Below are 24123 nucleotides of genomic sequence, written 5' to 3'. Positions count from 1 at the left end.
TTGGATAATGTTTACGATGACCCTTCACAATTAATGACATGAATTGAAGACCCAATTAACAAATTTAAACGCAGCAAAAAATCCACTTTTGATGAAGAGTGTTCAGAATGCCTCACAGCTGTGGTTACCAAAGAAACCATTGAAAAAGTAAACACTATGATTCTGTTTGATCAGGAAGCAAAACTGCATAAGCAGCAGAGGCAGTAGGTGTGTTGTCAAAAATGACAATTGACATTTTACATGATAAGTTGGTAAAAAATAAATAAATAAATAAAAATAAAAAAAAAGAGGACGAGAAGAAGAAGAAGGAGGAGGTCTGGTTCCACAATGCTGATGTTGGACTGCAATTGGGTGTGGTTTTAAATTCAAATTTGTATGTGAGCAATCCTCCCCCCATGAACCATGGACCTTGCCGTTGGTGGGGAGGCTTGCGTGCCTCAACGATACAGATAGCCGTACCGTAGGTGCAACCACAACGGAGGGGTATCTGTTGAGAGGCCAGACAAACGTGTGGTTCCTGATGAGGGGCGGCAGCCTTTTCAGTAGTTGCAAGGCCAACAGTATGGATGATTGACTGATCTGGCTTTGTAACATTAACCAAAACGGCCTTGCTGTTGTGGTACTGCGAACGGCTGAAAGCAAGGGGAAACTACAGCCGTAATTTTTCCCAAGGGCATGCAGCTTTACTGTATGGTTAAATGATGATGGCGTTCTCTTGGGTAAAATATTCCGGAGGTAAAATAGTCCCCCACTCGGATCTCCGGGCAGGGACTACTCAAGAGGACATCGTTATCAGGAGAAAGAAAACTGGCATTCTACGTATTGGAGGGTGGAATGTCAGATCCCTTAATCGGGCAGGTAGGTTAGAAAATTTAAAAAGGGAAATGGATAGGTTAAAGTTAGATATAGTGGGAACTAGTGAAGTTCGGTGGCAGGAGGAACAAGACTTCTGGTCAGGTGAATACAGGGTTATAAATACGAAATCAAACAGGGGTAATGCAGGAGTGGGTTTAATAATGAATAAAAAAATAGGAGTGCAGGTAAGCTACTACAAACAGCATAGTGAACGTGTTATAGTGGCCAAGATAGACACGAACCCCAAACCTACTACAGTAGTACAAGTTTATATGCCAACTAGCTCTGCAGATGACGAAGAAATTGAAGAAATGTATGATGAAATAAAAGAAATTATTCAGATAGTGAAGGGAGATGAAAATTTAATAGTCATGGGTGACTGGAATTCGACAGTAGGAAAAGGGAGAGAAGGAAACATAGTAGGTGAATATGGATTGGGGCTAAGAAATGAAAGAGGAAGCCGTCTGTTAGAATTTTGCACAGAGCATAACTTAATCATAGCTAACACTTGGTTCAAGAATCATAAAAGAAGGTTGTATACATGGAAGAATCCTGGAGATACTAAAAGGTATCAGATAGATTATATAATGGTAAGACAGAGATTTAGGAACCAGGTTTTAAATTGTAGGACATTTCCAGGGGCAGATGTGGACTCTGACCACAATCTATTGGTTATGAACTGTAGATTAAAACTGAAGAAATTGCAAAAATGTGAGAATTTAAGGAGATGGTACCTGGATAAACTGAAAGAACCAGATGTTGTACAGAGTTTCAGGGAGAGCATAAGGGAACAACTGACAGGAATGGGGGAAAGAAATACAGTAGAAGAAGAATGGGTAATTTTGAGGGATGAAGTAGTGAAGGCAGCAGAGGATCAAGTAGGTAAAAAGACGAGGGCTAGTAGAAATCTTAGGGTAACAGAAGAAATATTGAATTTAATTGATGAAAGAAGAAAATATAAAAATGCAGTAAATGAAGCAGGCAAAAAGGATTACAAATGTCTCAAAAATGAGATCGACAGGAAGTGCAAAATGGCTAAGCAGGCATGGCTAGAGGACAAATGTAAGGATGTGGAGGATTATCTCACTAGGGGTAAGATAGATACAGCCTACAGGAAAATTAAAGAGACCTTTGGAGAAAAGAGAACCACTTGTATGAATATCAAGGGCTCAGATGGAAACCCAGTTCTAAGCAAAGAGGGGAAAGCAGAAAGGTGGAAGGAGTATATAGGGGGTCTATACAAGGGCGATGTACTTGAGGACAATATTATGGAAATGGAAGAGGATGTAGATGAAGATGAAATGGGAGAGCCGATACTGCGTGAAGAGTTTGACAGAGATTAGGTGGGTAGATCACATAACTAATGAGGAGATGCTGATGACCTCGATGTTGAGCGCCCATAAACCCCCCCCCCCCCCCCCCTCCAATGAGGAGATGTTGAATAGAATTGGGGAGAAGAGAAGTTTGTGACACAACTTGACTAGAAGAAGGGATCGGTTGGTAGGACATGTCCTGAGGCATCAAGGGATCACAAATTTAGCATTGGAGGGCAGCGTGGAGGGTGGAAATCGTAGAGGGAGACCAAATGATGAATACACTAAATAGATTGGCATGTAGAGCTGCATCAAACCAGTCTCAGAACTGAAGACAACAACAACAACAACAACAACAACATGTGAGCAATGAGTTTGTGTTGAGTTTTCACTGGCAATGAGACCTGGATTCATCATTATACCCACAATAGCAAACAATAGTGAAAACAATGGGGTACTTCTGAAGAAGATGCTACGAAGAGGGTGACGACTGTCCCATAAATTAAAATAGTTATGGCAACAATTTTTTTGTATGTGAAGGGTGTCATACATGTAAACTTCTTAGATAAACGAAAGAAGCAACAATGGACAGTTCTACTGTGAGATATTGAACTCTTCAACAAGATACTGAAGGAAACTCAGGCCCCTTCAGCAAAGGAGAAGGTATTGTTTCTTTTATTGTGTACACGACCACTTTTGGGACACTTAAAAGTTCCATTATCTGGTGTAAACTGTAATAATTAAAATTTTGTGTTACATGACAATGGGAGTGGTTCCTCAAACCTGGAATATCAGATAAAGAACTACACGGCAAAAATTTCTAAAATCAATTAATATAAATCAAAAGATAGAACAAGATGGTGATTATAAATAAAATAACTTAACCATTTGAGGACATCCTCACCCCAAACCAGAGGTTCCATGTCAAAAGGATAAAAGGGGCCTAGAAAAACGTAAAAAAACAGACATCATGACTAGACACCAAAAGTCACCACAATCTTGAAACATGTAAAAAGCAATAAAGAGGTGGGGGAGAGAAATTATGTACTGTGTGGAATTAATTACATAAATTCCATAAAAACTGTTCCCCATGCTGTGTGATCAGAAAGACAAACAGGAGGAGCTGGCCACTGTTCGCGAACAGCTGAACGTGTTGACGGCCACGGTCAGCCGTCAGGCTGCTGCCTTGGAGTGTAGTGGCAGTGGGGAGTCTGGTGTGTCGCATGGTACACCCCAGGTGTTACATGCTCCACCCACTGTCCCTGCTGTCGAGACATCTTCGTGGATACCGGGCACGGTTGGGCCATCCTCTCCCCAAGGGGAGTGGCGGGTTCAGTGGCGTTCGCGGCGCACGAGGCGGAGGGTCAATGTGGAGACTGGCTGTGTGGCATCGTCCGCTCCGCCTGTGAGTGGACATGTGGCCGCTCCTTCAGCAAGGTCCGAGCAGGCACACGGGGAGAGGGGTTTATTAGTGATTGGGAGCTCTAACGTTAGGCGGGTGATGGGGGCCCTTAGGTAAATAGCAGAAAGGTCGGGGAAGAAGGCCAGTGTTCACTCTGTCTGCTTGCCGGGGGGTCTCATCCGAGATGTGGAGGAGGCCCTGCCGGCAGCGATAGAGAGCACTGTGTGCACCCGACTGCAAATTGTTGCTCATGTCGGCACCAATGACTCCTGGCAAAATGCAACAGGAAATAACAATATTAATCTGCTAATAGTAAACTGCAAGAGCATCTATAGAAAGGTCCCAGAACTGCTCTCATTAATAAACAGTCACAATGCCCACATACCACTAGGGAAAGAAAGTTGGCTGAAACCAGACGTAAACAGTAATGAAATCCTAAACTCAGATTGGAATGTATACCGCAGAGACAGGCTGGACAGTGAAGGGGGACGCGTGTTTATAGCAATAAGAAGTGCAATAGTATCGAAGGAAATTGACGGAGATCCGAAATGTGAAATAATTTGGGTGAAGGTCACGGTTAAAGTAGGCTCAGACATGGTAATTGGATGTCTCTATAGGCCCCCTGGCTCAGCAACTGTTGTGCCTGAGCACCTGAAGGATGATTTGGAAAATATTTTGAGTAGATTTCCCCACCATGTTATAGTTCTGGGTGGAGATTTTAATTTGCCGGATATAGACTGGGAGACTCAAACGTTCATGACGGGTGGCAGGGACAAAGAATCCAGTGAAATCTTTTTAAGTGCATTATCTGAAAACTACCTTGAGCTGTTAAACAGAGAACGACTCGTAGCGATAACATATTAGACCTTCTGGTGACAAACAGACCCGAACTATTTGAAACACTTAACGCAGAACAGGTAATCAGCGATCATAAAGCGGTTACTGCATCAATGATTTCAGCTGTAAATAGAAATATTAAAAAAGGTAGGAAGATTTTTCTGTTTAGCAAAAGTGACAAAAAGCAGATTTCAGAGTACCTGATGGCTCAACACAAAAGTTTTGTCTCAAGTACAGATAGTGTTGAGGATCAGTGGACAAAGTTCAAAACCATCGTACAATAAGTGTTAGATGAGTATGTGCCAAGCAAGATCGTAAGAGATGGAAAAGAGCCACCGTGGTACAACCGAGTTAGAAAACTGCTGTGGAAGCAAAGGGAACTTCACAGCAAACATAAACATAGCCAAAGGCTCGCAGACAAATAAAAATTATGCAAAGCGAAATGTAGTGTGAGGAGGGCTATGCGAGAGGCGTTCAATGAATTCGAAAGTAAAGTTCTATGTACTGACTTGGCAGAAAATCCTAAGAAATTTTGGTCTTACGTCAAAGAGGTAGGTGGATCAAAACAAAATGTCCAGACACTCTGTGACCAAAATGGTACTGAAACAGAGGATGACAGACTAAAGGCCGAAATACTAAATGTCTTTTTCCAAAGCTGTTTCACAGAGGAAGACTGCACTGTAGTTCCTTTCTAGATTGTCGCACAGATGACAAAATGCTAGATATCGAAATAGACGACAGAGGGATAGAGAAACAATTAAAACCGCTCAAAAGAGGAAAGGCCGCTGGACCTGATGGGTTACCAGTTCGATTTTACACAGAGTACGCGAAGGAACTTGCCCCCCTTCTTGCAGCAGTGTACCTTAGGTCTCTAGAAGAGCGTAGTGTTCAAAAGGATTGGAAAAAGGCACAGGTCATCCCCGTTTTCAAGAAGGGATGTCGAATAGATGTGCAGAACTATAGACCTATACCTCTAACGTCGATCAGTTGTAGAATTTTGGAACACGTATTATGTTTGAGTATAATGACTTTTCTGGAGACTAGAAATCTACTCTGTAGGAATCAGCATGGGTTTCGAAAAAGACGATCGTGTGAAACCCAGCTCGTGCTATTCGTCCACGACGATACTCAGAGGACCATAGACATGGGTTCCCAAGTAGATGCCGTGTTTCTTGACTTCCGCAAGGCGTTCGATACAGTTCCCCACAGTCGTTTAATGAACAAAGTAAGAGCATATGGACTATCAGACTAATTGTGTGATTGGATTGAAGAGTTCCTAAATAACAGAATTCAGCATGTCATTCTCAATGGAGAGAAGTCTTCCGAAGTAAGAATGATTTCAGGTGAGCCGCAGGGGAGTGTCGTACGACCGTTGCTATTCACAATATGCATAAATGACCTTGTGGATGACATCGGAAGTTCACTGAGGCCTTTTGCGGATGATGCTGTGGTATATCGAGAAGTTGTAACAATGGAAAATTGTACGGAAATGGAGGAGGATCTGCAGCGAATTGACGCATGGTGCAGGGAATGGCAATTGAATCTTAATGTAGACAAGTGTAATATGCTGTGAATACATACAAAGAAAGATCCCTTATCATTTAGCTACATTATAGCAGGTCAGCAACTGGAAGCAGTTAATTCCATAAATTATCTGGGAGTATGCATTAGGAGTGATTTAAAATGGAATGATCATATAAAGTTGATCGTCGGTAAAGCAGATGCCAGACTGAGATTCATTGGAAGAATCCTAAGGAAATGCAATCCGAAAACAAAGGAAGTAGGTTACAGTACGCTTGTTCGCCCACTGCTTGAATACTGCTCAGCAGTGTGGGATCCGTACCAGATAGGGTTGATAGAAGAGAGAGAGAAGATCCAATGGAGAGCGGCACACTTCGTTACAGGATCATTTAGTAATTGCGAAAGCGTTACGGAGGTGATAGATAAACTCCAGTGGAAGACTCTGCAGGAGAGATGCTCAGTAGCTCGGTACGGGCTTTTGTTGAAGTTTCGAGAACATACCTTCACCGAGGAGTCAAGCAGTATATTGCTCCCTCCTACGTATATCTCGCGAAGAGACCATGAGGATAAAATCAGAGAGGTTAGAGCCCACACAGAGGCATACCAACAATCCTTCTTTCCACGAGCAATACAAGACTGGAATAGAAGGGAGAACCGATAGAGGTAATCAAGGTACCCTCCGCCACAAACCGTCAGGTGGCTTGCGGAGTATGGATGTAGATGTAGAACTGTAATAGTAAATACTAGCTGTGAGTACTGAGGCCCAAGCACAGGTGCGATATAGAACAGATACGTTTCATGATTGCAGATTAAGCAACTGTTTTGCAGTTTCTTCACTTTACAAAATGTAATTATACAGTTGCAGCTGCCCCATAAGAACATCTCTTCGTTGTGTTTATTAGCTTTAGCTTCTATTTGTACTCCGCACCTTACCAGTCAAAATGAGATTTAGAAATACTTCATCCTGTGCAATTTCTTTATTGTTTGCTACTATAGAAAACTTCATTTTTAATCCCATTTGGTCTTTGAAAATCATTTTTCTATTTGTTTTCTTCAGGAAGAAAACAACAAATATTTTACCTCTCAGCAAATTCTACTTGTGTATGAGCTCTTGACGTTTCTGGTATCAAAGTAATATTAAACCACCCCTCCCCCAAAATTACGTCTTCTAGTGGAATTTGTTGTGATTTGTCAGTTTTTGTAACTCTTTGTAGAGATATTCTGCCTCTTCGTCAGAATTTCAGCACATCAGTGAAGTAACTCGAGTGATTTCCATTAGATATCTTTTCTTTCTATTGCTTTTAAGACAAGTCTAGCTATTTTGTATGAGATTCATTTAATATATGTAATACTGTTTTTAATTTTAGTGTCTATAAAAAAGCCTACACTTCAATTGGACAGGAAGTGTCTCAAAAAGATAACAATTGTTAGTTAGCAATTGTCACACCAGTTAAACCTGCAAATCACCTTACTTAAAGTGTAGCATTCACAAAATAATACTGACTTCAGATATGAGCAATGTAAAATCTACTTACACATCTGGCTCATCAACATGGTCTGTGGCTTCTTCATCCATTACAGTGCTAGTAGCAGATAAAGGTTCATAATGTGATTTCAGATGCTCAAAAAATTTAATCTGATGTGTGAAGACACGGCCACACAGTTCACAACTGAAGGCTTGAGAGTGATGCGCCATTTGTCGATGAGAGGCCAGTGACGACTGTGAATTAAATTGTGCACCACATCGATTGCACTTATAATGGCGTGCTGATAAACTGCGAGATGGAGAAGATGATGATTTCTGGGACTGCTGATGCTGCACCTAAACAAGGAAATAAAATGTGCTTCATTCTGTGTTCTGGCAAACAGAAGTTTTCTTGCATATATATAATAGTAAACAATTTTCTTTACATAAATGTTAGATTGTTAGATATTATGTGCTAACTGCAGCCGTATATTGTCCCCATTTGAAAAATATGAGTTACATTAAGCAAACTCCATGCTGCACTGCAATGCTGCATTAACACGATTCTAAGTGAACATTACTTTAGTTTAATCATATTATATTTTCATAGAATTTAGCCAAATAACTATAAAAGGAAAGAAGAGTAGCTTCATTTACATGATACTACTATTCCAGATAATTGCTCTGAAATGAACATTTCCTTTATAATCTTCTGAAGTCATGTATAATGAGCACATTATTAGCGAATTAGTAATGGGTGTTCTTTTCTTTTCTTTTTTTAGGGGCTTTGATTCAAGTTTCATTTTATCAGCACTTCCCTTTACAATTCTCAAATCTGCAGAAAAAGAAGAAGCACAGCTGATATCCCTGCTACACTCTATAAAGTCACTTGCAGAGAAGAGATGTATGTGCTGATGAAGAGATCTGGACAATAGGGTTTAGTGTCCAGTTGTCAACTTGATCCTCGGTGATGAAGAACAAGCTCAGAATGAACAGGAAAGGAAATGTACAGAGACCTTTTCCAAAGAACCATTACCACACTTTTGGTATTTAGGCAATGTTCAGAAAACCTACCTCTTTAGGGCCAGAACCTGGTTCCTTCTGAAAAATGTTCAGTATTCTAAGCACTGTACCACCCTACTTCAGTAAGGTGGAAAGTGGAACAATGTGCTTCAAATGAAATAATTACCTGTCATAATTTGTATGGCTAACCACTGCACCAGTTCAGTTCACTTTAGTAATGTGGAAAGTGAAACAACATGTCTCGGAAGAAATAATTATCTGTCTCAACCTGTATGGCTCGTTGTACACATGGTTGATACACAAAATATTTACAACTAAACAATCTGCTGTCAAAATGGGCATATTTTCTCCTTCCTTTTATATTACTGTTCTGCTGTAAGTCTGTAGGTGTTCCAACTCATGAGAGACTGTTGCTTTATGATAAAACCATTCAAATTTTCATTCATAATAATTACGGTTAACCCGTTGCACTCTGTAATTGCAGACATAGGGCATCTCAGTGCACTCTTATTTAAATCGCGACCCCATATGGAACATGCATCACAGAGAATTGTCCATGTCTTTTTGTCGGAACAATGAGGCCACTGACCAATAATTAGGGCATACATTAAAACAAAAATGTGCACTTTCATTTAATATATTTACACAAGCATTACAATACAAAACCTTTCCTTGTGTGAGATTTTTTGAAACTCTTCAGGGTGGACTGTTTCAATTGCCACTCAAACTTTTAGAAATGAATCACTGTCATGATCAAAATCATTGTCGCTCTCATTTTCACTTAGACATTCCTCCTAAGGCTCCACAATATCTTCCTCAGAAAGAAACATGTGTTAAGAACTAGCCTTTTCCCGCCTATTAACTTGAACATAATGATCAGAAACCTTTCTCTCAACACAACTGCTACAGTTTTGACACTGAGTTAACACAGGCTTCCTTAGGTGACAGTACTATGCAGCACTGATGCCTAGTAGTCAGATCTGAGAATGGAACATGTCAGAGCTACGAAAAATCATGCTGAATGAGGTTCCACATCGGAGTGGGAAACAAAATTCACAATTTCAAGCACCACTCACAACTGGACTGCAAAGGATTAAAGGAAGACACCCACAAATTCATTATCTTTTGGGGAAAAAAAAAAAGATGTGTTTAATGTACTGCAAAAGTGTTCAAAGATAAGACCAAACATTTCGAAACACTGGAAACTCTAAACTATCAGCTTATCCCGATTATTTGTCTAGCTGTCAAACAGCAACAGCTGATGAGAAACAAGGAGAAATCATGAAGACTGTTCAGCAGGTTCTATTCATCCAGCATGGCACATTTAACACGATAAATGAGAAGCATACCGAATAGAATGTGGAAGATCACGACCCCCTGGTTAAGAGTTTCCATTATGAGAGTCAAGTTGCTGCACATGATACCATTGCTACAACAAGAATTTATGCAAAGGAATGTACAGATGTGTGGGATTAATGAAATTATATCACTGAACACTTTAGGAAAAGTGAGGTTAGATGGTATTTGAACCAACTTTTACTTTGACTTTCTGAAGAAGAAGAAGAAGAAGACGAAGAAAGGAAGAATATGGTTTAACATGTTTCCAACAATCACGTTGTTAGAGCTGGAGCACAAGCTCTTACTGAGGAAGAAAAGCGGCCTTGTTCTTTCAAAGGTATCATCTACATCTACAGTCTCCAAACCACTGTGAGGTGCACGGCAGAGGTACATTCCACTGCACTAGTTATTAGGGTTTCTTCCTGTTCCATTCCATACTGATCATGGGAAGAATAATTGTTTTAATGCCTCTGTGCATGTAGTAATTATTCTAATCTTTTCTCCATGATCCCTGTGTAAGCAATATGTAGGGGGTTGTAGTATATCCCAAGGGTAATCATTCAAATCCAGTTCTTGAAACTTTGTTAACAGACTTGCTCAGGATAGTTTACAACTGTCTTCAAGAGTCTGCCATTTCAGTAACTTCAGTATATCTGTATCACTCTCCCATGGATTAAACAAATCTGTGACCATTTGTGCTGCCCTTCTCTGTACACATTCAATTTCCCCTGTTAGTCCTGTCTGGTATGGGTGCCACACTCTTGAGCAATATTCTAGGATGGGTCTTGTGAGTGATTTGTAAGCAATCTCTTTTGTAGACTGATTGCACTTCCCCAGTAGTCTACAAATAAACTGATGTCTACCACCTGCCTTACCCATAACTGAAGCTATGTGATCATTCCATTTCATATCCTTACAAAGTGTTACACCAACGTACTTGTATGAGTTGGCCAATTCCAGCAGTGACTCAATGATATTATAGTCTCAGGATACTATGTTTTTTCGTTTTGTGAAGTGTAAAATTTTACATTTCTGGACATTTCGGGCCTCTCTTCTCACTATAATCTATCATAGATCCCTCAAACAGAAAACCGTACCCAGTTCTTGGAAAAAGGCACAGGTCACACCCATCAACGAGAAGGGTAGTAGAAGTGATCCACAAAACTACTGTCCAATATCCTTGAATTACCTTGTTGTAGAATCTTAGAACATATTCTGAGTTCAAACATAATGAGGTATCCTGAACAGAATGACCTCAATGCCAATCAGCACGGTTTTCGAAAACATTGATCATGCGAAAGCCAATTCACACTTTTCCCACATGAAAATCATACCAGCATTTGCCTTAAGTGATTTGCAAAACCATGGAAAATCTAAATCCGGATGAGCAGAAAAGTACCTGAACTGCCACCCTCCCGGAGATGAGACCAGTGTTTCACCACTGCGTCATCTTGCCCACTTTTTGACTTTTTAAGAACTTCCGCTCCTCCCAACTTTGTTTAATGCCAGTAAAAAAATTGGCAATTCATGTAATGGATAATCACCTTGAGATCTCTGTATGTCACACAATTTTAATAATATCCTATGAAGGAAATCGGAACACTAATGCAGTCTAAATTGTATAAAACTAGTCATCACGTAACCAGTGGCTCATTGTTTCAGGGTAAAGTGGCACATTTTGAATCCATAGGTCTTGCATTTCATCCCAGGTCTGTTCTAGGATTTTTATGCATCACCTGTATCAATTCTTTCAAAAATGTTTTTTAAAGAGTACCCCTATAACTACCTTGGTAAGCCAGTTCAAATAAAATAAGAATAAAGGTCTGAGGAAGAGAATCCATACCAGCTCTCCTACAGGACCATACCTAGTAAAATGCTGTGTTGTTTAAATCAACTTTTGAGTTGATGACAGCCTTACCATTGTAACCTGTTAAAATAAAAGTCTTCATCAACAACGATCTCCATCTACATTAGACCCCAGAGGGCACTTTTGATAAACACACGAACGGCGTCTTGCCTACAGCAGTGCTACTACAGGGTGTTTCAAAAATGACATATTTGAAACGGCAATAAAAACTAAACGAGCAGCGATAGAAATACACCGTTTGTTGCAATATGCTTGGGACAACAGTACATTTTCAGGCAGACAAACTTTCGAAATTACAGTAGTTACAATTTTCAACAACAGATGGCGCTGCGGTCTGGGAAACTCTATAGTACGATATTTTCCACATATCCACCATGCGTAGCAATAATATGGCGTAGTCTCTGAATTAAATTACCCAAAACCTTTGACAACGTGTCTGGTGGAATGGCTTCACATGCAGATGAGATGTACTGCTTCAGCTGTTCAATTGTTTCTGGATTCTGGCGGTACACCTGGTCTTTCAAGTGTCCCCACAGAAAGAAGTCACAGGGGTTCATGTCTGGCGAATAGGGAGGCCAATCCACGCCGCCTCCTGTATGTTTCGGATAGCCCAAAGCAATCACACGATCATCGAAAGCCCGCATCTCGTGGTCGTGCGGTAGCGTTCTCGCTTCCCACGCCCGGGTTCCCCATTTCGATTCCCGGCGGGGTCAGGGATTTTCTCTGCCTTGTGATGGCTGGGTGTTGTGTGATGTCCTTAGGTTAGATAGGTTTAAGTAGTTCTAAGTTCTAGAGGACTGATGACCTAAGATGTTAAGTCCCATAGTGCTCAGAACCATTTGAACCATTTTTGATCATCGAAATATTCATCGTCGGCCGTGCGATGTGGCCGGGCACCATCTTGCATAAACCACGAGGTGTTCGCAGTGTCGTCTAAGGCAGTTTGTACCGCCACAAATTCATGAAGAATGTCCAGATAGCATGATGCAGTAATCGTTTCGGATCTGAAAAATGGGCCAATGATTCCTTTGGAAGAAATGGCGGCCCAGACCAGTACTTTTTGAGGATGCAGGGACGATGGGACTGCAACATGGGGCTTTTCGGTTCCCCATATGCGCCAGTTCTGTTTATTGACGAAGCCGTCCAGGTAAAAATAAGCTTCGTCAGTAAACCAAATGCTGCCCACATGCATATCGCCATCATCAATCCTGTGCACTATATCGTTAGCGAATGTCTCTCGTGCAACAATGGTAGCGGCGCTGAGGGGTTGCCGCGTTTGAATTTTGTATGGATAGAGGTGTAAACTCTGGCGCATGAGACGGTACGTGGACGTTGGCGTCATTTGGACCGCAGCTGCAACACGGCGAACTGAAACCCGAGGCCGCTGTTGGATCACCTACTGCACTAGCTGCGCGTTGCCCTCTGTGGTTGCTGTACGCGGTCGCCCTACCTTTCCAGCACGTTCATCCATCACGTTCCCAGTCCGTTGAAATTTTTCAAACAGATCCTTTATTGTATCGCTTTTCGGTCCTTTGGTTACATTAAACCTCCGTTGAAAACTTCGTCTTGTTGCAACAACACTGTGTTCTAGGCGGTGGAATTCCAACACCAGAAAAATCCTCTGTTCTAAGGAATAAACCATGTTGTCTACAGCACACTTGCACGTTGTGAACAGCACACGCTTACAGCAGAAAGACGATGTACAGAATGGCGCATCCACAGACTGCGTTGTCTTCTATATCTTTCACATCACTTGCAGCGCCATCTGTTGTTGAAAATTGTAACTACTGTAATTTCGAAAGTTTGTCCGCCTGAAAATGTACTGTTGTCCCAAGCATATTGCAACAAACGGTGTATTTCTATCGCTGCTCGTTTAGTTTTTATTGCCGTTTCAAATATACCGGTCATTTTTGAAACACCCTGTATGTCTTACAAGCACAAGCAACAAGACTAGTGTCTGGCTTAGCTGTGTCAACTGATAGTCCCTGAGTTTTCTAAGCAATAGGCTGATTTCAGCACTGGTTACTCTTAGTTTATTTCACAACTGTGTGATGTCTACTTCCTTACCATGCAATATTTTTTAGGAACTGTTCCCTGAGGAACTTATTTGTTCTGTCCATTTAGTTGGGCAAAAGAAACTCTAGTAGGCACTTCAAATTTCTTTGATAACAGTTTCTCGATTGCCAACTGCCTTCTGCTATGTTTGAGTTGGTATTTCGATAAAATGTAAAAAAAAAATGTGGAACAGCTCCTGCTGTAAGAGACCATCTTTCTCTTGGAATTTGAATTATTTTACACTCATGAAAAGTTCTTCTAAGAAACGAGAATCACATACAAAACAATTCTGAAGGAGATTTCTGTAGGATTGTTCTCAGTTATTCAGAAAATTTAAATCTTTTAAGAGGTCTACGGAATATTTTTCTCTAACTTTCTCTGTAGTCATATCAGCATTTCTCCTTGTGTAAATGTTTTTAATTCTTAGTTATTATATTTCATTATTGCCGATTTGTCCAATCAACATTCACAGAAAATGCTACAATCAGAACTCACAAAGTAAGTTCAAACTGTTCTAACAATTGCTGATAATAATAATAATAATAATAATCAGACACAACAGACAAGTAATGATGCTGCCAGTAGTTCTCTGAAAAGAACACAAATGTGTTGTGTCCTGTGTTACCACCCAGCAAGACGTAGGACTACTATTACTTGTTGAGGAACAATGAAGTTCAAAAAGTTCTCAAAATTTGTGGATATTATGGCAACACACCCACTCCCTACAAAACTAATGGCATACTCCAATATTTAACTGAATAAATAATAAAAGTTTTATGGGTTGCTCACACTTCCAATAGAATCTCATCTCCCCAGAAAAAAACTATAAAAATTACTGCACTGCTACCCAGAAAAAAAACCATAAAAACTATTGTGATGAGTTATTTTGTTCTTTCACATGCAGAATTGTAGATTCCTCTTATCAGTAGGATAGTTCTTCTTGCATATTATGAAACAGAGACTATTACATGTAAATACCAACTGAAAAATCTCCAAATACTACAGACTAATGTTTATCACAGTATTTAAACACATTTATTTTTAGTGGATAAGAAGGTGGTTTGTTTATTCTGAGTAGCTGTGCAATCAAACCTGTTGCTGGTGCTGGTGCTGCTGCTGTTGCTGTTTCAGTTTGCGTGGTATGCGCTTCTTATGAGGAAGACTGCGACGAGAAGCACGACCTGTGCCATAATCAGAAGAACCAGATCCAGCATCAATGTCTGCTTCTTGATCTAATGCCTGCTCATCTCCACTCTCATCTTCCTCACTTTTTATGTCATATTCTTCCTTCAATTCATCTCTCGGTGACCTCGGAAGCTCGTGTTGTATTGCCTGCACATGGTGGCGACGTGTCTGTACTGTTGCTGTAGGAGGAGCAGATGCAGCAGCTTGCTCTGCTTGATGGTACAATTTTAAGATACGATCACCCTGAAAACAGGTAAGCTTAATAAGAACTTATACTAAAAAAATCTATAGTTGTATCATATGTGTGTCATCATTCTAATGAATAAATTTATTGGAACCAACACTGTGCAGATATGATTCTGGACGTAAAAATCATTATTACAGTCTACAATTCAAAACGTGAAACCCCTCTACTTTAAAAGTGAGTCAGTATGTGAAAAATACGTATTTCAGAAATATTTCAGATCCTCTAGGATGTTTATTTGACTCTCCTGAAATTATTCCCGATAGCAATATTTACATCTATTTGTATATGTGCTTGTTCACCACAGGAAAGGATTAATCCTCCTAAAAAAAATAATATTAACTATTCTTTAACCATCACAAAGAGAGATACTCATTGGCACCTTCATCAGTGGAAGTGAAGCTTCTTGAACACAATACTCTCTCAGATCTGTAAGGTAAAAGTAATTACTTCTAGAATATTGCAAATTATTTTACAGTCAAGACTGAACAATATTACCTGGTGCCACATATTTTTAAAAATGCAGTGATTCACAATGTCATTTAGTTGGATAAAAGATCCATAAGTACCCAGTGGGGACTTTGCAATCTGCAAGTTGTCAGAGAGATTCACAAATTGAAATGAAGTAGAAAAAAGTAAAACAGTGTCTTCACTGAATGAAAGTAAAAGTAATTATTGAAGAAGGGAAGTAGGTAGGTGTTTAACATCACATTATCAGCAATGATGTTACATACAAATCATTAATGCAGTTGGAGACTGATGGGAAAAAGATTTATTTGCAGCCTTATGAAAGGAATCCAGTCAGCACACATCTCACCTGGTTTAGGTAAAGCTCTGAAACTCTAGCTTAGGATGACAGGTTGGATATTTGAATCCTGCTCCTCTCAAATACTTGCACCTTAATCACTGAGCTCCTTCTCTCAACAGTGACCATTAACTCCACTAAAATATTAACTTATTTATACATCAAAATATTAGCTAACCGTATCACACAGACAACTGAAACTTAAAACATACAAAAGTAAGAAATTTCATTATTATTATTATTATTATTATTATTATTATTATTATTGTTGCTGTTGTTGTTGCTGCTGCTTCTGCTATTGCTCACAAAAAGCAATGCTTTGCTGCTGCAGCAAACTCTGTCTCTCTCATCATCTATAGCGGATCTACTGCAATAGTTTAGTAACCAAAAAACCCCAGTTTAGCGTACATAAAATGAGCTACCTTTCATTCACTCATAAGCTACGAGCAAAGTGCAAGCTGTCAATCATACCATTTTCAAAACACTAAACTAAATTAAACTGGAATATTTTGTGTGACAAATCTCTAGCAGACTAGATTAGTGCATACAAGAGCTAATAAGAAAAGAGCAGAGTAGAAGCACTTACTGGAATGCTCCATGTTCTGCTACAGAAGATGTGTAGACAGTGACATTGATTTGTTCATGAGAAGCTGTTTATTCCGTAGGTCTGTGATTTGCAAAACATATGTAACCGAATAATTTGGTATTTCATTCATTTTAATCTACTGATTGCGGTTCAAATAGGAAAAGATAGCACCGGCAATGGAGGGACGGGCAAAAAATAATAATAATGGCGTGTGACAAGGGCCTCCCATCGGGTAGACCGCTCGTCTGGTGCAAGTTTTTCGATTTGATGCCACTGCGGTGACTTTCGCATCGATGGGGATGAAATGATGATGATTAGGACAACACAGCACCCAGTCCCTCAGCGGAGAAAATCTCCGACCCATCCAGGAATCGAACCTGGGCCCTTAGGATTGACAGTCCGTCGTGCTGAGCACTCAGCTACCGGGGGCGGACCCGGAAAAGAGAGAGGACTAGAGTACACACAGTGACATTTAAAGAATGGAATTGTGTTCACGTAGTGGGAGCAGGTGGGGAGCAGAAAGACATGGGAGAATGGAAGGAGAGGGAGATGACTGAAAAAAGCATGAGGGAACTGACCCTCGACATCTACCCCAGCACCAATCGCATTTCCTACCTCTTACCCCTTATAATCATTAGTGTCTAACATGTAACAACTAACTTTACTTCATTTCATAGGTTTATGAATCATGATAACATTCAGCCAAGCAATAATATATGAGCACTGCACCTTCCTCAATTCCATCCTATACAACAGTACCTTGCCCCCCCCCCCCCCCAACAAACACACACACACTATGGACACCAGGTGCAATACTGTCCTTGTCTACACTGGAACAAGCATTTTGTAACGCCCTTCTCCCATCATCCCACACTCTACTACCTCTTCTGCTTTCTTCCTTTGCTTATCAATCCCCCTCTCATCATTTTTGCTGTTCTCACTCTCTTCACTCAGCAGAGCTACCAAACGAGAAATGAGCCCCACTGCCATGGATGGGTAACAATGTGTTTTTATTTGAAATATGTGTTCTGAAGTAAAATGTTCAGAAATGGTACAACAATGTTACAGTTATTGCTTATAAGCCTATCTACCATTCATTGCCTCCACTTTATGGTTAGAGGTTTATCTTCAGTCATAACATTACTTGTATTCCACACAGAAATTTGCAGTATAATATTTACCTGGTAGCACTGATAATCAAATCACCAATTATAAAACAAATGGAAATAGTTCCAAAATCCTTTTTGCTGTGTGATCTTCTTCCCTTAAATAAAGCTCATTTCTGTTTCTTTGTACTGTCAGAGAAGAATTTTGATAACCAAAATTCAATACTCAATTTCTACATTAACAAGATTTACGGAGTACAGTTTCAACAACTGTTCTCTGTTATATGCTCTGAATGAATGCCCAACCACATGTAATCTTTTATTTTTGAGAATATCTATGAAACCATTAATTTCAGTGAAGGATGCCTGTACTACTTAATGTTGATTAGATCTTTGTGGTACCACATTTTCAGTATATTGCATTACTTCTTCAATTGAACTATTTCACCCTATGTTTGCTGTAGTTTGAAAGTGATTATTTTTAAACTTATCAGTTACCGTATCGTCATTCAGTTAGCTGTGAGTAATCTTATCAAATACACTGGTCCACTACTGATATTCATACTAGCTAAAATGTTTGCAATAGTGGATGTTCGTTGGGTAGCAGATACTGTGCATCCCAGTCTGTGTTTGTACAGAGGGCACGTGCGCTGTAACAATAAGGGCAGCGGTGAGGAGGCATGTGATGCACATAGTCCACTTGCTGTACAAGCTACTATTCTTTGTCGCTCTGAGTTAGCAGTGTCATGGACAGCTCAGAGAAAGAGGGCCGCCAACAATGTCAATGAGGACCCAAAAACAAATGAACCACTTTTATGTTAAAGAGGACTTTGATGTATAGCCTAAGGGTTAGATGGTATGTATCAGTAGGTGTTAATGTGTGATGTTTGGTTAGACTACTTTGAGTTCTAATTATTGGGATATGGCATTGTGACAACTGAAGGCTTTAAATACAGAGAAGTGCAAATGAGACTTCAATGTTTATTTAGTAGCTCAAAGTAGTCATCATTATTTAACATTTCAATGTCACCCATCAAAGATCAAAGTCCAGAAGAAAAGCAAGTTTATAAACAATGGTGGAATGGAGTATCTGGACCACCAGAATGATTTCTGAAGATGAGCATTCATCAGCAAGATTACAGATCCAACATGGTGCTAACTTACCAAGCACAGACAGCAGCTGAACAGGGTGTGTACAGATCTTCAGAGGATCAAACTGACCTTTTCATGACTTTTCATTATGTCCTTAGTTCTGTTGATGACAATTCGAAAATATGCATGGTACAATGCCAAAAACACTTTTTTATGAATCTGAAAGCTGGTTGAAATGAAAGCCGAATGGAATAATTCTTATATCACTTTAAATGTATGTTAGAATGAATACTGTAACTATGTATGACTTGTACTATACCATTCATCAAATGCTGTAAAAACATTAACCTCCGACATACAATGAGGTATGTCTATTTTGAGATATATTTCAGCCCTTGGTTGTTTTGGATACATTGCTGACATCTTTGTAATATGGACTCATGGTGAAGCTGACATGTTAAAATTCCTGGAATCTCTAAATATCTTCTCCCAATTAAATTTCACACAGTCCTATTCTGAATCCCCTGCCACTTTAATTGATGTTGACGTCACCCTCGTTGAAGGTCAGCCGTACACTTGTGTCCACATTCAACCCACTAACAAACAACAGTACTTGCATTTTAACAATTGCCATCCATTCCATGTCAAATGTTCTCTTGCATACAGCCTTGGCATTAGAGGCAAATGTATTTGTTTAGATTCAGACTCCCTACAGCAGTTCACCATCATTCTTACCTCAGCCTTCACTGGACATAATTACTACACAAGCCTAGTTCAAAAGCAGATTTCCTGGGCCATCACATCCAATCCTGTACAGCTAATCACTCCAGAAAACATCTTTGGGGCATTCCACTTGTCACTCGGTATCATCTTGGTCTTGAATGTATCAATCAGCTACTTCAACAAGGCCATGACTCCATAAAATCATGCCCTGAATGTCTGAGATTTTGCTCATCACATCTAAAATAGCTTTTCATTGCCCTCCCAATCTCTACAGTACTCTTGCAAGACCCTATGCTCCTTCTACACCCATCTCCCTAGCCTATGGCTCCTGCCCCTGTGACCATCCCTGCTGCAAGACTTGCCCTATGCACCCTCCTACCACCACATACACTAGCCCGTTAACGGGAAAACATATATTATCAAAGCGAGAGCCACCTGTGAAATGACACGTCATATACCAGCTGTTATGTAAACACTGTTTGGCCTTTTATATCAGCATGATTACCACTAAATTATTAGTTAGGGTGAATGGGCACAGGTAGAGGGTGTATACTGGCAAAACAGACTATCCTGTCGCAGAGTACCGTATTTACTCGAATCTAAGCCGCACTTTTTTTCCGGATTTTGTGATCCAAAAAACCGCCTGCGACTTAGAATCAAGTGCAAAGTAAGCGGAAGTTCTGAAAAATGTTTGTGGGTGCCGCCACAACTAACTTCTGCCGTCGAATATATGTAGCGCTACACAGGCATGCTTTGCAGGCACAAAGATAAATACTGGCGCCAAAACCTCTGTGTCAGTAAATAAATTAAAGAAAAAAAAGGTGGAAGACGATCTTTCTTCTCCGCCCCGAGTGTCGACCACTGCATTTTCATACATTATCCAATGAAGTAAATACAAATTCCGTATTGTTCATCTTCGAATGTAGCAGCATTTCAATGTACTACGAAAATCCGACTGGCAAGACTGTTTGGGATGTTTGTCAATTGTCAATATGGCCAACTCTACGTTCTGAATTCTTTCCTAACTGTGAGAAGAGATGGTTGTTAATAGGAACTTTTATGAATTGTGAATTACATGCAGTATTCTCTTCACCATAAGAATAATATGAATATAAACATTTTACCATGTACTCTTTCGTGTTTGCTGCTATCTCATTTAAATCCTGTTTGCCTAATAAACTACGGAACTAGAGTGAGACAACAGCAAACACGGAAGAATATACATATCATGTCATGTTTATATTCATATTATTCTTATGCCTAATAGTGATACAGTCAGAAATGAAGCACGGCAATTGACTAGATTTTTAAATCTAAGATGACTAATTTCTGTGCAGAATGTAATGTACTAAAGAGGCGTCTGCAAAAATTTTCAAACGGAGAAAAATTTTCGCTAAACTCTCGTTCAGAACATCTTCAGTCTATTATTTGGTTCTTGTTGATCACTATCAAATAAAGCAGCAGTGGAAGCAACAACAAATAGCAGTCTCTTGCCATTGTTTCCCTAATGAGACGATTCCTCTCTCTCTCTCTCTCTCTATATATATATATATATATATATATATATATATATATATATATATATATATGGTTATAATAGAAGGAAACATTCCACGAAGGAAAAATATACCTAAAAACAAAGATGATGTGACTTACCAAATGAAAGTGCTAGCAGGTCGACAGACACACAAACGAACACAAACATACACACAAAATTCAAGCTTTCGCAACAAACTGTTGCCTCATCAGGAAAGAGGGAAGGAGAGGGAAAGACGAAAGGATGTGGGTTTTAAGGGAGAGGGTAAGGAGTCATTCCAGTCCCGGGAGTGGAAAGACTTACCTTATGGGGAAAAAAGGACGGGTATACACTCGCACACACACACATATCCATCCACACATTCGATGGATATGTGTGTGTGTGTGCGAGTGTATACCCGTCCCTTTTTCCCCCTAAGGTAAGTCTTTCCGCTCCCGGGACTGGAATGACTCCTTACCCTCTCCCTTAAAACCCACATCCTTTCGTCTTTCCCTCTCCTTCCCTCTTTCCTGATGAGGCAACAGTTTGTTGCGAAAGCTTGAATTTTGTGTGTATGTTTGTGTTCGTTTGTGTGTGTGCGACCTGCCAGCACTTTCATTTGGTAAGTCACATCATCTTTGTTTTTAGGTATATTTTTCCTTCATGGATTGTTTCCTTCTATTATTCCCATATATATATATATATATATATATATATATATTTTTTTTTTTTTTTTTTTTTAAGTGGCGGAAGCGTGCACAACAAAAGCAAGATATGCCGCGAGCGGCGACAGATACTCATTATCAGAATGCAACAAACATTGCATGACACAGTACAGTACTGCCTTTTCTTTCAGCTTAGAGTCACTTAAACACCTATGACAAAGAGAACGGCACTTATCAGATCAAAGAAAAATAAGCAATCAATTCAAACCAGACGAAGCACGTGACAAAGGAAGGGTACCTGTATAAATACTGATGGAGAGCCTGACACATAGCAATGGCTACCTGGTAAAGCTTAACTGCTAAGCTTACGATTCGAACCAAACTACTGTAACTGTATCGTCATTTATTCGACTTAATTGTGTCTCATATTACAATGGGCCAACTTTGTTTCGATTTGGTGCGGCCAAAAACTTTTCTCTCCCCTTGAATTTCGAGTTTCAAATTTCAGGTGCGGCCTGGATTCGGGAATTTTTTTTTCCTGGATTTGTAGTCTCATTTTTCAGGTGCGGCTTAGATTCGAGTGCGGCTAAGATTCGAGTGAATACGGTATAGTCTAAAACATGACAGTCATGACCTCGGTGATTGTTTCACCACGTGCACCATCTGGATTCTTCCTCCACAGGAGGGAACTAGTGTTACAACATGTCCTTGGTTCTTGCCACCCACCTGACATTACTTTACATTGATTTTGATTTTTTTTGTCTCAGCATTTCTTCACAGTAACTACTCCTTTATTCACTCCATTTTAGTTTTCTGCATCTTTCATTTTCATACCTGCCTATTTTTTGCTGTTCCCCTTTCAGCTCTGTTACATACAGTGCACTTAGCTTTTTTTACACTGTGTTTTAGCAGTAATCTCTGTCTTGCATATTACCCTGCCTTCCACCTTTAAGCTCTCAGGTTTTCAAATCTCCCCAACAATCAGTCTTTCCTTCTCATCCCAGGCAGTAAGTCTCCTCTGACCCGGGGTTCTGTGTGACTTTTCTGAACTACCCCATGTACTCCTTTTCCCAAAGCTCTTACTCCTTTTCCTAAAGCTCTTCAGTACCTTTCCCTTCACCCCTATTCCTATCCCTTCAACCCTTCTTCTGGAAGAAGGAGCCACTGGGTCCGAAAGCATGCATAAGTATTTTGTGTGTGTGTGTGTGTGTGTGTGTGTGTGTGTGTGTGAGAGAGAGAGAGAGAGAGAGAGAGAGAGAGAGAGAGAGAGCGCACGCACACGTGCTTTCTCCTGCCGCAACTTGGTGACCAGATTTTTTTGTCCATCCAATTACATTACATTGTCAAAAGTGATTATTTTTGTTGCTACGTTAGCTAAAATTGAAATTCAACATCTACAACTTCAGCTTCTTCTTTCGCCTTCTCAATAATCATTCATTCTTTATTTTTGAGCTCTTATTTCTTGAACTGTTCTTCTTTTAAGATTGGCCACTTCATTTTCATCAGATGTCTTCTTTTTTAAAGCTTCTACTCTTTGTAGTGATGCACTGTTCCCAACTAATATCACTGATTTTGCTATGTCCACATTCAGTTGTTTCTCGCTATTAAGTAAGCCACCTAATGATTGTACGGCATTGTAAACACTTTTTTCTGCCAACAATTGTATCTCACTTTTTTCTGCCAACAATTCTATCTTCTCCTATGTTTTCAACTAAAACTTCTGTGTTAACAGAAAAGCCTCTTTCAACTGCAGCATTTCCATGACACATGCATAACAGCTTCTGCAGAAATTTAATGAAGTCATGGTCTGCACTTTGCAGAAAATTCTTCAGGAAGTTATCAAGCTGGTCCTCCTTAGGATTGAACTGTTTCAGTTGTTTCTCAGAATACTCACAAAATTTAAAGAATTCTCTCTTAACTATGTCATCTGTTGATGGAGTCATGTGGTGGTTTTTTTCTTTTTTTCACAAATTTCTCCACTGCAATTGTCACTCAAGAATTTCTCAAACTGGAGCTCTGCTTCACTTCAGATGCTAAACATGATCCACCTTTGACTATCTTTAATTTCAAAGGATTCTTCTCAGCAACTGACAATGTAGAAAAAATAGAGATCTATCTTTTCTTAAATCACCATCTTCATCTACATGATTACTCTGCAATTCACATTTAAGTGCTTGGCAGAGGGTTCATCGAACCACAATCATACTATCTCTCTACCATTCCACTCCCGAACAGTGCACGGGAAAAACGAACACCTAAACCTTTCTGTTCGAGCTCTGATTTCTCTTATTTTATTTTGATGATCATTCCTACCTATGTAGGTTGGGCTCAATAAAATATTTTCGCATTCGGAAGAGAAAGTTGGTGACTGAAATTTCATAAATAGATCTCGCCGCGACGAAAAACGTCTTTGCTTAATGACTTCCATCCCAACTCGCGTATCATATCTGCCACACTCTCTCCCCTATTACGTGATAATACAAAACGAGCTGCCCTTTTTTGCACCCTTTTGATGTCCTCCGTCA

At 39.9% G+C, this 24123-nt stretch overlaps 1 protein-coding gene across 2 annotated transcripts in view; it reads right to left on the bottom strand.

Moving 5' to 3' along the window:
• Positions 1–24123, bottom strand: part of LOC126095296 (zinc finger protein 665-like) — a 148827-nt gene that overhangs the window by 65880 nt on the left and 58824 nt on the right. For both annotated transcript variants that reach the window (XM_049910080.1, XM_049910079.1), the window contains exons 3-4: positions 14769–15104; positions 7464–7750 (exon numbers count right to left, since the gene is read on the bottom strand). In XM_049910080.1, coding sequence (XP_049766037.1) covers positions 7464–7750; positions 14769–15104 — 623 coding nt within the window. The remainder of the gene's footprint in view (positions 1–7463; positions 7751–14768; positions 15105–24123) is intronic.

Source organism: Schistocerca cancellata, chromosome 8 (genome assembly GCF_023864275.1).
Source record: "Schistocerca cancellata isolate TAMUIC-IGC-003103 chromosome 8, iqSchCanc2.1, whole genome shotgun sequence".
NCBI classification, from domain to species: Eukaryota; Metazoa; Arthropoda; class Insecta; order Orthoptera; family Acrididae; genus Schistocerca; species Schistocerca cancellata.
The sequence above is the reverse complement of the archived record's forward strand: the minus strand, read 5'-3'. Positions and strand labels throughout refer to the sequence as shown.